The 13,827-nt window shown below is 38.7% G+C and overlaps 1 protein-coding gene across 9 annotated transcripts in view; it reads right to left on the bottom strand.

The window, feature by feature from the left end:
- The window catches only part of PRIMPOL (primase and DNA directed polymerase), a 46,487-nt gene extending 32,822 nt beyond the window's left edge, over positions 1-13,665 (bottom strand). For 2 of the 9 annotated variants that reach the window (XM_027529772.1, XM_027529773.1), the window contains exons 1-4: positions 13,404-13,665; positions 7,594-7,831; positions 6,264-6,361; positions 4,946-5,075 (exon numbers count right to left, since the gene is read on the bottom strand). In XM_027529772.1, the coding sequence (XP_027385573.1) occupies positions 4,946-5,075; positions 6,264-6,361; positions 7,594-7,773 (408 nt within the window). In that variant the 5' untranslated portion in view covers positions 7,774-7,831; positions 13,404-13,665. Of the gene's footprint in view, positions 1-33; positions 67-4,945; positions 5,076-6,263; positions 6,378-7,593; positions 7,832-11,901; positions 11,945-13,403 lie in introns of those variants that run through there. The other 7 variants (XM_027529766.1, XM_027529770.1, XM_027529769.1 and 4 more) reach the window with 6 other exon arrangements.
- Between the last annotated feature and the right edge of the window lie 162 nt (positions 13,666-13,827).

Here is a 13,827-nt window from a genome sequence, read left to right as displayed (position 1 = left end):
CATCACCAATTCCCGGAGTTCACCCAAACCCACATCCATTGAGTCGGTGATGCCATCCAGCCATCTCATCCTCTGTCATCCCCTTTTCCTCCTGCCCCCAATCCCTTCCAGCATCAAAGTCTTTTCCAATGAGTCAACTCTTCGCATGAGGTGGCCAAAGTACTGGAGTTTCAGCTTTAGCATCATTCCTTCCAAAGAACACCCAGGACTGATCTCCTTTAGAATGGACTGGTTGGATCTCCAACTATAAGCAAGGTGAAAAGACAACCCTCAGAATGGGAGAAAATAATAGCAAATGAAACAACTGACAAAGGATTAATTTCCAAAATATACAAGCAGCTCATACAACTCAATACCAGAAAAACAAACAACCCAATCAAAAAGTGGGAAAAAGACCTAAACAGACATTCGTCAAAAAGACATACAGATGGCTGACAAACACATGAAAAGAAGCTCAACATCGTTCATTATTAAAGAAATGCAACTCTAAACTACAATGAGATATCACCTCACACCGGTCAGAATGGTCATCATCAAAGAGTCTACAAACAATAAATGCTGGAGAGGGTGTGGAGAAAAGGGAACGCTCTTGCACTACTGGTGGGAATGGAAATTAATATAGACACTATGGAAGACGGTATGGAGACTCCTTAAAAAAAACTAGGAATAAAACCACCATATGACCCAGCAATCCTACTCCTAGGCTTATACCCTGAGGAAAACCAAAACTGAAAAAGTCCCATGTATCCCACTGTTCATTAAAGCACAATTTACAATAGCTAGAACATGGAAGCAACACAGATGTCCACTGACAGATGAATGGATAAAGAAGTGGTGGTACATGTACACGATGGAATATTACTCAGCCATAAAAAGGAATGCATTTGAGTCAGTCCTGAGGTGGATGAACCTAGAACCTATTATACAGAGTGAAGTCAGAAAGAGAAAGATAAATATCATATTCTAATGCACAAATACAGAATCTAGAAAAATGGTACTGAAGAGTTTACTTACATGGCAGCAATGGAGAAACAGACATAGAGAACAGACTTACAGACATGGGGAGAGGGGACAAAAAGGTGAGATGTATGGAAAGAGTAACATGGAAACTTACATTGCCACATGTAAAATAAACAGCCAACGGGAATTTGCTGTATGGCTAAGGAAGCTCAAACAGGGGCTCTATATCAACCTAGAAGGGTGGGATGGGGAGGGAGATGGGAGGGAGGTTCAAAAGGGAGGGGATATATGTATACCTATGGCTGATTCATGTTGAGCTTTGACAGAAAACAACAGAATTCTGTAAAGCAATTATCCTTCAATAAAAAATCAGAAAGACCTAGATTTGAGTTCTAGCTTTGCCACTTAACAAATCTGTCACTTTAGTCAAGTCCAAACCTAACATTCAGTTCAGTCGCTTAGTCGTGTCCGACTCTTTGCGACCCCACGAATCGCAGCCCAGCCAGGCCTCCCTGTCCATCACCAACTCCCGGAGTTCACTCAGACTCACGTCCATCGAGTCAGTGATGCCATCCAGCCATCTCATCCTTTGTCATCCCCTTCTCCTCCTGCCCCCAATCCCTCCCAGCATCAGAGTCTTTTCCAATGAGTCAACTCTTCGCATGAGGTGGCCAAAGGACTGGAGTTTCAGCTTTAGCATCATTCCTTCCAAAGAAATCCCAGGGCTGATTACTCAACTGCAAAATGGGATGATGATAGAACCCAACTTTTCGGGTTGTTGTTAAGAAGCAGAAAAATGAGAGTAAAGAGTTGGCCCAGTGCTTGGTACACATAACTGCGTAAAAGCACTGGCTGTGCAGCCATCGGATGGGTCACTTATGAAGCCTCAGTCTTCTCTTTTGCAAAATGGACATACTAAGAACCACCGTTCAGGGTTATCTTGGGATTAGACACCCAATGGTGGTGGTGGTTTGGTCGCTAAGTCGTGTCTGACTCTTGTTACCCCGTGGACTGTAGCCTGCCAGGCTCCTCCGTCCATGGCATTCTCCAGGCAAGAATACTGGAGTGGGTTACCATTTCCTTCTCCAGGGGATCCACCCGACCCAGGGATTGAACCCATGTCTCCTGCATTGCAGGCAGATTCTTTACCAAGTGAGCTCTGAGGGAAGCCCTAGACACCTAATAGTTAAGCAATACATTGTGTTTAATGTTATTTTGACATTCTTATAGCATGCCATCTCCCACCAGGCTCTCTGATCCTACTCTCCTTCAGTAAGTTTTTTGAGAAGGCCTCCTAATTGCCTTATCTACATCAAATTCCCCCATATACTCTACCTCCAGTTGCAGCACTTACACAGCTGCTGTTTTATGTTAATTTGCGTGAAATTTTTGATAAGTTTCCTCTATATTACAGAGAATCTCTCTCACTATCTGTTCTCTCCTGCTTCTGTAGTCATTGAACCCTGATTATGGATAGATACAATATCATCCAGAAAAAGGACCACGTTTCCCAGACTCCCTTGCAGTAAGGTGGGGGCCATGTGACCAAGTTCTGGACAACGGATGTGAGCTGAAGGACAATATTCCACTTCTACGTTACAGTCTGAAAGCTGACAGGCATGCTCACCCTTCCCCCTGTTCCACGGACTAAAATGCAGACATAGGGGTGGTGAGCCCTCTTGGACAATGTAAATAAAGGCGTCTTAGGAACAGCAAAGCAACAAGCCTCATCTCTAATACAGTAGAGTCACATCCAGGTGTTACATGAGAGAAATAACTTTCTGTCTTGTTTATGCCATTTTAGTTTTAGGCCTTTATTATGGAAGTAAATCTCTCCTAACTTATTATCCTCCATTACACGATAAACTACAAAAGCAGAAATCATGCCTCCTTGGGCTAACCATTGTATTCTCAATGCCTAGCCACACTGACAACAGGACAGACTGAAAGGATTTTGATAAACTAATAAAGTGGAGTTTTGAACTTTGGAGCTCTACAGAATTAATGTAGTAATTCTGAGGTAATAAAAATATTCATAATTCCCTTCTCTTTTCCAAGTTAAATTTAAAATAAAATTTATAATCTATAAGTTTTAAATCACTATATTGTACACCTGAAACTAACATAATACTGTAACTTAACTCAATTTTTAAAGTTTTTAATTTATTTAAATTGTAAAATCCAGACGTTAAAATAAATGATTATTTGAGTGATGTTACCTATCAACAGTTTTATAAAACACTTTAAGCACCAGAATTCACTCCATTTGGCAGAAGTTGCTTACTGAAATTGTCAGTTAAGTTACTGAATCAAAGACCATTATATATTATCACTAGTTATGATTAGCCAGTTACTTATTAACAATCTGTTGTAACAGTTAATCTAACTTACACCTCCTCACAGAGACTCTAAAGGAAAAGTACTTACTGGATTATAAGCTTATTACAAAGTAACTATAAATGAAATTAATTTCAATATAATCATTTATAAGATCATATAAGTATAATAATCCTAATAATTTTCTATCAACACGGTAAATGTGTTAAATAAAAATGCTGTATAATTTTAAATTCAGATTTCTACAACTTTTTCCAACTTTTGCTGATGTAAAAGATTAGTGGTTCAAGACTAATTTGTGTAAGAGTGTAAAGAATGAAAAAGAAAAAATACCTACATGATCTTTGCCATACCAATGTTCATTAATCATTATTAAAAATAGGATTTGCACTAGTATTGATTCCTTTAGGGATAAGTTTCTAGTTTCTAATACAATGAAGTACTTCTTTTTTAACAGTATTAAAGTGTCAGTGGAAAAAAGTCTCAATCTTAACTCCTTGTTCGCCAAAGACCACTTCCTTAGGTAGTAGAAGTGTATATCATACATCAGAAGAGAGTCAGTGTTTATCAATTATTTAAAATGTAATTCAGGTTAAAAATTAAACATAACAACTATAATGAAATAAAACATTTAAATTTATTTTTAAGAGTCCAATGGCTACCTTAAGAAAAACATAACTTTTTTGCTGTTTTTTGGGAGGGCTAGGGGAACTTATGTGTACTTTTTTTGCTTCAAAGCCAGGAGAAAGCTAATTTTTTTTTAAACAGCATTTGAATATCTTTTTCAAATAAACATAATAAAACATGTAGACATCGATCATAATCAGCAGATATTCTTAATCAAAAACATTTTAATTTGGATGTATTTCTAACATTATGAGTCATCTACAGTTAACATCTAAAACAAAAAACAGTTACTGTTAATACCTACTCTGAGGACAAACAATAGTTAATATAGTACACCTTAACCAATACAATCTTAAAAGATTTTATAAATGAACCTAATAGAGCTTAGTTGCACAAGCCCATATTCCTTTTATTACTAACTTCCTAGTTGACATTGCTAAATCAAAAATAAATACTAGAACTACACTTTTCTCTTTGTTAAAAATAATGATATGTTTCTAGACCAGGTTTTGCCAGTAACTAGTTGTTGGACCTGGAACTGGAATTAAGTCTCTCTAGGCTTTAGCTTCCTCATTTATGATGATGTAAGAATAGTTTCCAAAATTTCTGTCAGCTCAAAAATTCTCATGCTATTTTTATCTGAATTTTCTTGAATTTTATCTCAGAACTCAATTTCTACTATAAAAATTACTTCATTTGATATTCAGAATCAACTGTAATGTAAAAGAATATATAAGAAACAGAAAATTCCCAAACTGCCACTTTTCTCAGTTTTTTTTAATTGGATACAGTAATATTATGAAATATACAAACACAAACTGAAACCTCCTCCTTTTCAGAGGTTTACTCTGAGGAGTGCTCATTAAGGAATGAAAGGCAAAAGTACAAGCAACAAGAAAAAGGGGGAGAAACACTGAACCTTTATGTTACATGGGCTGGATTCGTTTAATTCTTTTCAGGACTGAATGACGAAAAGATATACAAGTAGACATAAGGAGAAAAACCTGAGTCTGAAATTTACCTCAATGAGTAATGCAACCATCTTTTTCCCATCAGCTCCTGGATTGGCAAGTTTGTTAAATTCCAAATCAAAATAAAGCTTGCACACAGCATTTTCAGGAATGACTTCATAGCAGTGTAAGAGATTTCTTCTGAATTGAATAATTCAAGATTGTTAGGCTTATATCTCATTCTTTTTAAATCATAGAAGCTGCTCTTGTATCTCAAAATAGCATATTAACTGTGATTTAATGACATACAACTATGACATTGTGAAGACAAGATAAAATGAACAACTGCTGACCCCAAGTTTACGGATCACAGTATCAAGAGTTTCCATCAAACAAGATATAATAATCACATTCTGTAACACTACTTAACGAAAATACAGTCTAACTTCATACTGTTATTTATTCACAGATGATTTTGATATCAGACATCACTTTTACATTTGCTTTTGATATTACCATGAAGCAAATTTTGTTTGAGAAAAGAACTTTCTCAAACTGGGATCCCGGGATCACATATACTTGGGAGTCCCTGAATTTTTAAAGAAAATTTTTAACTTTCACATTTTCATTAAGAATATTTTAAAAACTGCTTACACACATTCTGAATCATCTGACTTCAAGGAGCTTTCAACGCTCACATCTGCAATTTCATTCTCACTGGTACCAAGAGGAGTACGACTTTAAGAAGGGAAAGGTAAAACAGAAGCAGCAATAAAAACAGTGTGCCCACTCTCCTCTCAGTCTGGCCCCGGCTCTGGCCTCAGACGTTAAGAATGCTCAGGGGAGAAAAAGGTGTGACGTTAGCCAGGGGAAGATATATATACAGATTTCTCTATTTGCAGAGATCTCTACAAATGCCAGAAATGGAAAAAATTGACAGAATTCATGGCTCTGTCCAGGTGATAGAAAACTGAAAGGCATCCATAAATGAAAATTAACTAAAAATAAAGGTGTCATTTGAGTAATTTGAAAAAAGATGTATGACTTTAATATGGGTTATTAAGAACAGATGTTGAATTGATTGATAAACTGCTTAGTGATATCACATGCAAATAAAACATTTATACTAATTTGAACAAAAAAGTGATGGGGGAATCGCGTCATCACGTGGCACAGGAATTCAAACACACACAATTTTTCTCTCCTAGCACCTGCTGAGATTCAGTGTTGCTTATGACAAGGAAACTTCAGAATTCAATTCTACTAGTAAAGGAGTAACTAACTGGTGATTGGGAACTATGAAAGCCCAGGCAGCCTGATTTAACTTCACAAGCATCTCCAGATGAAGGAAATGTAACTTCAACGTGCTGTCTTTTAAAAGCTACTTACCGGGATTTATAATAAAACCAAAGTTGAGTATAGGTTGTTACGAGGTAAATGCGCTGTCCATCACCCACTTTGCATTCCAAAGCAAATACATGAACTTCCTTTATAAAATCAAAACTATCAAAAATTAGTAAAAATGCAAATTCAAAATCAACTATAGCTAGTAAATGTTCATATAGAATTTTACCAAATTGTCAAAAACTGGAACATTTGTATTATTAAAAATAAGAAAATTAATCACTAAATCAATGCCAGTCAAAATCTAGTTGTTTTTACTTCTATTTAGTCACTCAGGTAATACATGTTTAAGGCGCGAACATCCACACTAAAAAGAAAAAAAATAAATATTTTGTAATCATTTGACTTCCTACTGTAATTTTACTAATTTATGTAATTCTTAAAACTACCTGAACACTATTATAAAATTAATAAATTCCCTAGAACATACAAAAAAACATGGGAGCCACTTAAAAAATATATTTGCCTGTTAATCTCAAAAGCTTAAGCAAAGTTTTAAAATGCTTAACTTTAACAAGTTACTAGGGAAAGAAGGTCCTCCTCCTTAAAAACATTTAGCATATTTTTATCGATCATCAATGAGTGGAATCACAATATATTTCACTTATGCCGGATTTATGCTGGATACATGCCTCTTTTCATTATATTTTTTTATATTCCCAACAGGGCCCAAGAAGCAAACGATGTGCAATACACAGCTGCTTGTTTATTTTTGAGTACCATCCCCTTTGTAAGGCAAGCATGCAGCAAGCACATCTTCCTCCCGCTATCCTAATGTGTTGGGAATTATGAGAAATCCACTCTACTACTCCAAAACACAAAGGGGACAGAAGAGAGAGAGAAACATGGGTGCTCTGGTAGAATGATTTAAGTTCCAGGGCTTATCAATGCTATGACATCTGAGACATTGTCATTTGCCATTGTTCCAATTCAAATCTCTGATCCCTAATTTCATCCTTAAAATCCCACACACCACTCACTCTCTTTGCTGATATTTCTGTGGGTATTATTTTAGTTTTAAACTCATACTATTATTTTTCAGTCCACGAACAGTCATTTTTCCTCTAAGCATAGCTTCATTTCCAAGTCATTACAAAATTTTTAAACTATTTGGCACCAGATATGTCACCCTTTTTCATTATTCATATAAAGTAAATGGTTAATGATTCATAGGGATATTTTTCCTAAATAGTATAAAAAGACTGCAATTAAATTCTTCTGGTAAAATATGTGGCCTGAAATGAAGACAGACAACAGAGTCTTTTTAGAAATCTTAAGTTATAGTAGCCCTAAAGAAAAAGATGAGTACAATTACCTGTTTACAGCTTTTAACAAAATTAAAAGCCTGAGTTTGCCGATGAAACAGTTTCCAAATGGAAGGTGGTTCTTCTGGCTTGGACAACCTCGGTCTGTACACCGAGGACAACGGTTTCCTCTCATAATGGGATGCTCGCTCCTCAATCTGCTTCAGTGTTGCTTCCCATTTTCTCTTCATTGGATCAGGAGTATGGGAAGACTAAATCTGTCCCCTGTAGGACTTCTATCAATTACAACTAAAACAAAACAAACAAGGATGTCAAGTTCCGTCTTTGGCATATATTGTGTCTTGTAAAACTTCAAAATTCATTTCTGCTTGTTTCTCTGTCTGCTTCCACAGCGTGTTTTGCATGAAGTTTCAATGTGAAACAAGGACAGGAGGACTGGCTATCAGAAATCTTTAGATCCTGGCTCTTTCATCTGACAGTGCTACAGTTCTGAACCATTAATGAAGTTCGTGGGCTTCCCTGCTGGCTCAGATGGCAAAGAATCCACCTGCAATGCAGGAGACGTGAAGTTCCCTAAACTGTAATCAGCTGCAAAAAGACAAGTAACATATCTTTAGGTAGTTATCTTGAGGACACGTGCAATATGAAAACGTTTTACAAATTACAATACTTCATGTAAATATGTGGGTTTTTGTGGGGTTTTTTTTTGCATCACTATGCATTACTATAACCATTTTGTTACATCAAGTGCCATCTACCTGGCCCAGATGGTGGGTGGCATTCCTGTGCTATTATTTCCTACTGCAGAATTCATTTCTAAGGCACCATTGTACAATTCTTAGCTCCCTTTTCCTTTTTGGCCCACTGTTCTTCTTTTCTCCTCAAACAGCTATTAGTTGGGAGGATAACCAGTGTATGAATGAGAAATTACAATATTGGCTAGTTTTGGTTTGGGATGTATGGTAATCATAAGCATGGTTTTAAAAAAGACACCATGGACTTTAGCCCACCAGGCTCCTCTGTTCATGGAATTCTCCAGGCAAGAATACTGAAGTTGGGAGGCTCCTTCTCCAGGGGATATTCCTGACCCAGGGCTCGAACCCCAGTTTCCTGCATTGCAGGCAGATTCTTTACCATCTGAGCCACCAGGGAAGCCCCAAATCAATCTTCATCTCTGTTAATTTAATAACTGTATTTTCATGATTAGTAAATTGAAATGATTGCATTTTAACCCTTTTATTAATGACATATGTTTTTGTTTGAATACAAAGCTTCCATGTTAGCCATACCAAGGTAAGGGAGTCTGGCAATACTTTCCCGATTTGGGATGGATTATGATTTACTTACAAAGGAAAAAGGATTTTTAGAAGAGGGGAAAAGCTGCCAGTGTAGAGAAAAAAATAGGGACAAATTCTCTGGCATTCCTCCCATCAAGAGCTGCCATCTAAGACCACTCCCGTATAGACTCTGGCCTTGGCCATGTGACTGGTTTTGGCCAAGGTCACATTGACAAATGCGAAGCAAGTAGAGGTTTAATAAGTGATTTTGCATGGGATTTGGCGATCCTGGAGTTCTGCTCTGAGAACCTCACACTGTAGCTCAAACCTCACAGAGTTTTTTCCTGGTACCAAGGTATCCCAGCTGTTAGCCAGTACCACTAACTATCAGATATGGGAGTTAAGCCATTTTAAACGATCACCTGAACTCAATGCTTGAGTAAGCCTAAGTGAGTTCAGGTGAGAGATCCAAAGACCTGCCCAAAAAATTGTTTTTAAAGCCAGCAAGCTTTGGCCTAGTTTTTACAAAAAAATAGAAATAACTAATAGTTTCCTTCTTCACTAGTTTCAACTATGTTGTAATTTATGTATGCAGAAAACATATATTAGTTTCTCTTAAGTGACACAGTATCATATACTAAAGCATTTGAGGGCAAAATCCCCATGTTCCTTTGGCAACGCATATCTAGGACTTTATTATGTTGATAAACCTACTCTTGAATGCTAGCAGAAAACTTTACAATGACATAAACTCACGAGCAAATAACATATTTTCTGGAAGGAAAAACAGAATCACCCTAGAAGATTAAGAGAGTGTGGGAATATTAGGACACTGTCAGGGGAAAAAACACATGTTATCCACAGATTTCAAATTTGACTCAGACTAAGAAATTTCATTCTCTGAGTTAGATTCAATCCACATGAAAATTATAAACCAAGAAACAGAAATAAAATTCTATCAACATAAATTTCATAACACATATGCCTAGGAAAGGAATACAATTTCATTGAAGAGATGGGGCAATTTTTAATACAACTGTGTTAATTTTTCAATATAAGTGCTGCTGCTCCTTATTGCTAGATTCTGACTATTATTTTAATCTGCTTCACACATGGATAAAAGTCTCCTCCATTTAGACAGCTAGGAGACCACTAGTCTCCTAGCTGAGAACTGACTTTATGAAACTAACCTTTAATAAAGTCCACCAATTACATAATGAAGAAAATAAACTACAGAATCCAATCAGATGTGAACTGACTAGTATCTAACAAATAACTGGCTAAAAATAACCATGTGGATGTTCACACTTACAGCATCAGGAAAAAATTTTTCTGGTTTTGTAAAAATGTTAGTATGACCACAGAAGTATATATAAAAGTCAAGGTCACAATAGAAAGCCAATTTAACACTTACTAGACTGAGGAAACTGTCCATGTCAACAGAAAAAAAAGAGAGAGAGGAGTTCAAAATACATTATGCCCTCTTGTTCTTTGCACAGTTTTAAAATTGTAACAGCGGGGTCGAAAGACAACTGGAGCTTAGACTATCCAAGCAGCAGGTGTGAACGACAAAAGCAGAGGAAGTGGAAAACAGGAAAGCATCTGGAATTCTGGTTTTGGACCGTCATATTCCTTATCCCTACACCCTGGGAGAATATCACCACTTAGAAGTGCTTTTAACAACTGGTGGGGAAACTATTATTATTGTATATATATAATTAAACATGAAAACCCCTTTTCACATAGGGACCATAAGTATTTTTGTAACAATTTCCAAGCCCCAAAGAAAAATATTTATTGTATTTTAAAATAGCAGGCTTAAGCGCTCTTTTATTTCCTAGATTTGCACAGGCAAGATTGTTTAACCATTTTGGATACCGATTTTATAACTAAAGCTAGTCAGGCTGGAAAAAGGCTGGCTGAGTATTTTTAGAGTAACTGTAGAGAGAGAGAGAGGGCAGTGAGAACAGGGGTGCAGAGATGACTCAGAAGCCAACCTAAGTAGCCTTGGTTTCCCTAGGATTATGGCTAGACTTGCTCATCTGTTGACACTTTACCACCTGGACAGTCGGTACATGCTTCATGGTTACTGGCTTCCATGCTAGTGGTAAAGAATCTGCCTGCATTGCAGGAGATGAGGGTTGGATCCCTGGGTTGGGAAGATACACTGAAGAACAGCATGGCAATGTACTCCTGGAAAATCCATGGACCACAAAGAGTCAGACCTGACTGAGCACACACACACACACACACACCAGAAGAGCTGAAGCCTGCCTCCCAGGGTTCTCTCCAGCCCAGTTCTCCTAGTTTGTCTAATCACAAGTCAATTTCTATTCCCCACTACAACTTCTCCCTCTGTCCTGAGAATAGTTTCAACAGTATTTTGTGTTTTCTGATATGTATGTTCCAGTTCTAATATTTAGTAATGTTCTAATATTTGGCAATGTTTTCTTAATATCATTCCTTTCAGGGCCTCTTGTAATACATTTACACTATTTCTCCCACTGCTAAAGTATTCATAATAGAGTATGTGACTAAAACTTCATTTACAGTAATTCAGTTTATTTCCCAGATGAAATATACTCTTTACATAATTAAGTATACTGATTGACTTTTTCTTTTTCCCCCTTCCTTCAATCATTTTGTCTATGCTTGAACAGAGTAACTCAAATTTAAACTTCCCAAAAGTCTCCTGTAAGGAAGAAAACATTCAGTGGTGCACTGTTTTTTTGGGTTTTTTTTATTCTTTCACCTTTCTACCCTGCTCACAGGATTTCCCAACCAAACAGCCTAATTCTGCCAGACTAATCACCCTTAAAACCATTTTCAGTAGCCAAGACATGGAAGTAACCTGAATGTCCATCAACAGAGGAATGGATAAAGACATGCAGTATACATATACAATGAAATATTATTCAGCCATAAAAAAGAGTAAAATAATGCCATTTACAGCAACAGGGATGAATCTAGAGATTATCAAACTAAATGAAGTCAGACACAGAAAGACAATATCCTACCGTATCACTCATATGTGGAATCTTAAGTTTAAAAAAAAAAAACGATACAAATGAACTTACTTACAAAACAGACAGATATTGCAAACAAGCTTATGGTTCAGTTCAGTCGCTCAGTCGTGTCCGACTCTTTGGGACCCCATGAATCGCAGCACGCCAGGCCTCCTTGTCCATCATCAACTCCCGGAGTTTACTCAAACTCATGTCCATTGAGTTGGTGATGCCATCCAGCCATCTCAAAGGGGAAATGTGGTGGGAGTGGGAGTAATAAATCAGGAGCTTGGGATTAACACATATACACATTACTATATAGATGACAGATAACCAACAAGGACCTTCTGAGTAGCACAGAGAACTCTATTCAATATTCTGTGACAACTTATATGAGAAAAAAAATCTGAAAAAGAATGATATATGCATAACTGAATCACTCTTGCTGTACACCTGAAACTAATCATCACTGTAACTCAACTATACTCCAATAAAAAAAATTTTTAAGACCATTTATGTAACGTTTCCATAATTAATCACTCATTAATGATTCAGAGCATCACAACACACACTCAAGTTTACCTCAGTAAGTCCAAACTCTTCAAAATCTGGCCCTAAACCACTGCCCATTTGATGTCTTACTATTCAGCCTTCTCACCAAATGAACCATAAGGACCACTGCCTGCAAGATCTGGCCCACTCCTGCACATTTCTCTCACCTGGAGTGCCACCCACCTTCCCCCCAAGTCTTTCCCCTGGAGGCCCAGATCAAGTACTGACACCTGGGAGACACCTTTATAAAAAGAAATTTCAAAACTCAGAAGACATTGCCAACTGTTTTCCTCTAAAGTTTCTCTACGTAAATTAGTGTAATTTACACAAAACCCACTCCTACTGCTTTAACTGGAGCATCATTTTGATAAGAAAGTTTAGTACAGGAAGCGACCTGAGCCTCACTATGGGGTGATGGGACTGGTTTAAAAAAGCTAGTACACTAGTTATCTCTTACAAATAACTGTATGCCAACCACTCTTCAGGTTGGGAGTAGGTCCTAGTCTTCAGTTTTATGCAGCAACAAAGCGACTGCCAAACACTGGTCTTTTCTCAATCTGGGAGGCATAAAGGCTTTATTCCTAGGATCTGAGTTGCATAACCCTTACCAAAAGCAAACCAACCTTTTAAAGCCCAGGTGCGAACTGTTATTCCTACAAGGGTTGTTGAAAAGACATTACCACAATGTAAGAGCACATATAAGCACTGTGTATGTAGCCATACACAGAACGAAGTAAACAAAATATCGCCCTGATTTATACAGAAGTAAACCTCGTGGCTCAGATGGTAAAGAATCCGCCTGCAATGAGGGAGACCTGGGTTCGATCCGTGACTCGGAAAGACCCCCTGGAGGAGAGCATGGCAACCCGCTCCAGTATTCCTGCCTGGAGAATCCCGTGGACAGAAAAGCCTGGAGGGCTAGTGGGGGAAGGGGCAGTGAGAATGGGCGGGAAGAGACGGTTTACTCTCCCGGAAGGCCCGCTGGTAATGTCCTGCTCTCTGCCCCGGGGTCCGGCCTCCGTTTACCTCCAAAACCTTCGCGGGGGGCGGAACCCGTGGCTCCTCTGCGGCTGGCTGGACACGAGCTCTACCTCCGGGGCGGGACGGAATCTTCAAACCGAGCGCGGGAACTGGGCCGGAGCAGGAAGTGGGGGAGCGCGCGGGCCTCCAGGGAGGCGGCGTTCTAGAGCAGAACCGGGACCACAACCAAGCGGCAGCCCGGAACCGCTTGCGCAGCGTCGCCGGGACGCGGGAGCTCGCACGATCCGTGAGGGGGCAGAGTTGTCGGGCGGGGCGGGGTCTGTGAGGGGGCGGGGTTCCGGGCTGGGCGGGGCCTTGAGGGGGCGGGGTTCAAGGGCGGGCGGGGCACGGGGAGGGGCGAGTCGGGGTCTGACGGACGCGTCGGGGCTGAACTGAACCCTCAAAGCAGAGGGGCGGGCGATGGGCGGGG

Source organism: Bos indicus x Bos taurus, chromosome 27 (assembly GCF_003369695.1).
Source record: "Bos indicus x Bos taurus breed Angus x Brahman F1 hybrid chromosome 27, Bos_hybrid_MaternalHap_v2.0, whole genome shotgun sequence".
NCBI lineage: Eukaryota > Metazoa > Chordata > Mammalia > Artiodactyla > Bovidae > Bos > Bos indicus x Bos taurus.
Note: the sequence above shows the minus strand (reverse complement) of the source record. Positions and strands in the feature narration are given on the sequence as shown.